Source organism: Glycine max, chromosome 3, assembly GCF_000004515.6.
Source record: "Glycine max cultivar Williams 82 chromosome 3, Glycine_max_v4.0, whole genome shotgun sequence".
In the NCBI taxonomy this organism is placed as follows: Eukaryota; Viridiplantae; Streptophyta; class Magnoliopsida; order Fabales; family Fabaceae; genus Glycine; species Glycine max.
The window spans coordinates 40,763,123-40,766,342 of NC_016090.4; the positions used below are offsets into that span (position 1 = coordinate 40,763,123).

The 3,220-nt window shown below is 36.5% G+C and overlaps 1 protein-coding gene across 1 annotated transcript; it reads left to right on the forward strand.

Moving 5' to 3' along the window:
- The first annotated feature begins 330 nt into the window (after positions 1-330).
- On the forward strand, positions 331-2,766 carry LOC100794248 (S-adenosylmethionine synthase 3). Its single transcript, XM_003521360.4, has 2 exons — positions 331-449; positions 1,512-2,766. Exon 2 carries the CDS (start codon positions 1,514-1,516, stop codon positions 2,684-2,686), a length of 1,173 nt encoding a protein of 390 aa, XP_003521408.1. The 5' UTR covers positions 331-449; positions 1,512-1,513; the 3' UTR covers positions 2,687-2,766.
- The last annotated feature ends 454 nt before the right edge of the window (positions 2,767-3,220 follow it).

The following is a 3,220-nucleotide window of genomic DNA, read 5'->3' on the forward strand; positions in this document are numbered from 1 at the left end:
ATGAATCATTCATTTTACATGTGCATAGTTTATTTTTTCTCCTAAAATTAATCTCAATTACAAATTTTATATTAGAATATATGTATGGTATAAGAAATTGATTATTAGAATAAAACAAACAGGCTTGCTGAGGGAGTATTTTTATATAAAAATGCTATGAATAAATTTCAATCGTTTTTTATACAAAGTTATCAAAAATAAAAGTTACTATCTTCAGCATAGCTTCATCCAAATTAAAAGTTACCAAACATTAGTAACAACGTAAAAGAAAAAGTAATTTTATAAGTAAAAAAATAGGAGAGAAATGTAAGCGAGTCATTCGTGTAGTTTCTATATATAGGTCACACTAGCTCTGTTTTTCCTTCCTCTCTGTTTTCTTCTCGTTTTTGGTTTGTCATTGTCCATCTTCTTCTTCTCTTCCTCTTCGCACAAAGCAGCAAGCATCCTTGGTATGTGTGTTTTTTGCTTTCACATCATACAATTCAGTTAGTAGCTCATAAAAAATTCAGTTTTCTAACATTGATGCTTTCAGCATTCTTAGTTATCAGATCTTGGATCAATGCCTGCCTCTTAGAATTTGTTTATTTGCATCCTGGTTTAGATCTAGCGCTTAATATTAATTGTTATGAACTAATCATAATTGAAGATGTGATGGTATGCAGCTTTTGTTTGTGCAGCACTCACAGATCTATATTGTGGCTCATGTAGTCTCTGTTTGTTGTGCTTGTGCTTCTTTGTTTACGTTTAAACGGTGAAGTAATAATAAAAGAAAGAAGATACCAACTGTACAGGAAAGATAATTGAAACGTTGGCTCAGTGTGGTTTGAGATTTGTTTTCTACAATGCAACCGTATGGAGCTTTCGCACTACTTCTACACTCAGACACAAAAATAAATGTGCTTTTTTGTTTCCTAGAAAAAGAAAATAACTACAACCGCCACTTTCTTTCCTCATCGTTAGATTCACTTCTTGAATATTTATTTACGGATCTGAGAACAGTAACAACAATTTCTTTTTACACGGATCTACATAAAATTCTACGATTTCAAATCAAAGTTATTTAATATTCTTATATTTCATTTTCTTTACCGACAAAGAGAGAATATATATACATGGCATATAAGTTGAGATGAACTTTTTACTGTGTGACAATTAAATAACAAGTAGATTAAAATAAAAAGTTTAAATTTAATTGTTAATATTAAATGTACGTGCATCTAATATTAACTCTCTTACGCATATTTAATATTAGTAATTAAATTTGAACCTTTTATTTTAATCTAATTTTCTTATTTTTTATAATAAAATATTCCTCTTATCTGATATACCCCTATATATATATCATAATAGGTGCAACAAAAATTAAACATATATAGTTGCATTTAAGTTCTTAAATTTTATTATAAAATGTAGGTTCAAGCAATAGAATATGTGCCATGTTGTCAAGTTAATTGCTTTCATAATTTCTCTCTAGAATACAATTTAACCCCTTTTTGTTTTCTTAACACTAGAGATGGAAACTTTCCTCTTCACCTCAGAATCTGTAAACGAAGGCCATCCCGACAAGCTGTGTGACCAGGTTTCAGATGCCATCCTAGATGCATGCTTGGAGCAAGACCCAGAAAGCAAGGTTGCTTGCGAGACCTGTACAAAAACTAACATGGTTATGGTCTTTGGTGAGATTACAACCAAGGCCAGCGTGAACTACGAGAAAATAGTTCGAGACACTTGCAAAGGCATTGGGTTTGTGTCACCAGATGTTGGTCTTGATGCTGACAACTGCAAAGTTCTGGTCAACATTGAGCAACAGAGCCCTGATATTGCTCAAGGAGTTCACGGTCATATGACCAAGAAACCTGAGGAAATTGGTGCTGGTGACCAAGGCCACATGTTTGGTTATGCTACAGACGAAACACCTGAGTTAATGCCACTCACTCATGTGCTTGCTACTAAACTTGGTGCCAGGCTCACTGAGGTGAGAAAGAACAAAACATGCCCCTGGCTGAGGCCAGATGGTAAAACCCAAGTGACAGTTGAGTACAAGAACGATGGTGGAGCCATGATTCCTATTCGGGTTCACACAGTTCTCATCTCAACTCAGCATGATGAAACTGTCACAAATGAACAAATTTCTAAAGAATTGAAAGAGCATGTGATCAAACCTGTCATCCCAGCTAAATACCTTGATGATAAGACCATCTTCCACCTCAACCCCTCTGGTAGGTTTGTGATTGGTGGACCCCATGGAGATGCAGGACTCACTGGAAGGAAGATCATTATCGACACCTATGGTGGTTGGGGTGCTCATGGTGGTGGTGCCTTCTCCGGCAAGGACCCAACCAAGGTTGATAGGAGTGGTGCATACATTGTTAGGCAAGCAGCCAAGAGCGTGGTAGCTTCAGGGCTTGCACGACGTTGCATTGTGCAGGTTTCTTATGCAATTGGAGTTCCAGAGCCACTTTCTGTGTTTGTAGACACATACCAAACGGGGAAGATTCCAGACAAGGACATATTGGCTCTAATTAAGGAGAAATTTGATTTCAGGCCAGGAATGATAGCAATCCATCTTGATCTCATGAGAGGAGGCAACTTCAGGTACCAGAAAACTGCTGCTTATGGGCATTTTGGACGTGAAGATCCTGATTTCACTTGGGAGACCGTGAAGATCCTCAAGCCTAACGCTTGAGTTAGCCACCCATTACGGTGTTCATTGCTACAAGTGGTTATCATCGTAGCCATCTTTCGGATTTTGGGTAAAAGGGAAATTAAAAAAAAAAAAAAAAAAAGAAGCTTCAATGCGTACATCTCTTATTGACGATACGTTTCACAGCTTGGACGAGAAAAAGGAGTAGACATTAGCACAATAGGAGAGCATGCACCATTAGCTACCTCTTTGGTTTTATTGCTTAATTTAAATTTAATTCTGTACTGCGATCAATCCTTGCGTGTTGGTGTTGTCGATTTGATTTTTTTGAGGGGGTCAATTTATGAAGTTGTTTACCACATAAAAGACAATTTCTTATGGAGACATGGAATAATTAAGTTTTGTTCTATCATTCACGGAATTGTTCATGATTGACAATGCTACTTACATAGAGAAATTGCAAACATAATGTTTCTCTTACACGGAGTTAAGAGTGCAACCACAGGCGATCATGGAGCCTCTCTTCCCCACCAGCACCAAACATTTCATCTACCTTTTCACCATTCCGGTAAAATT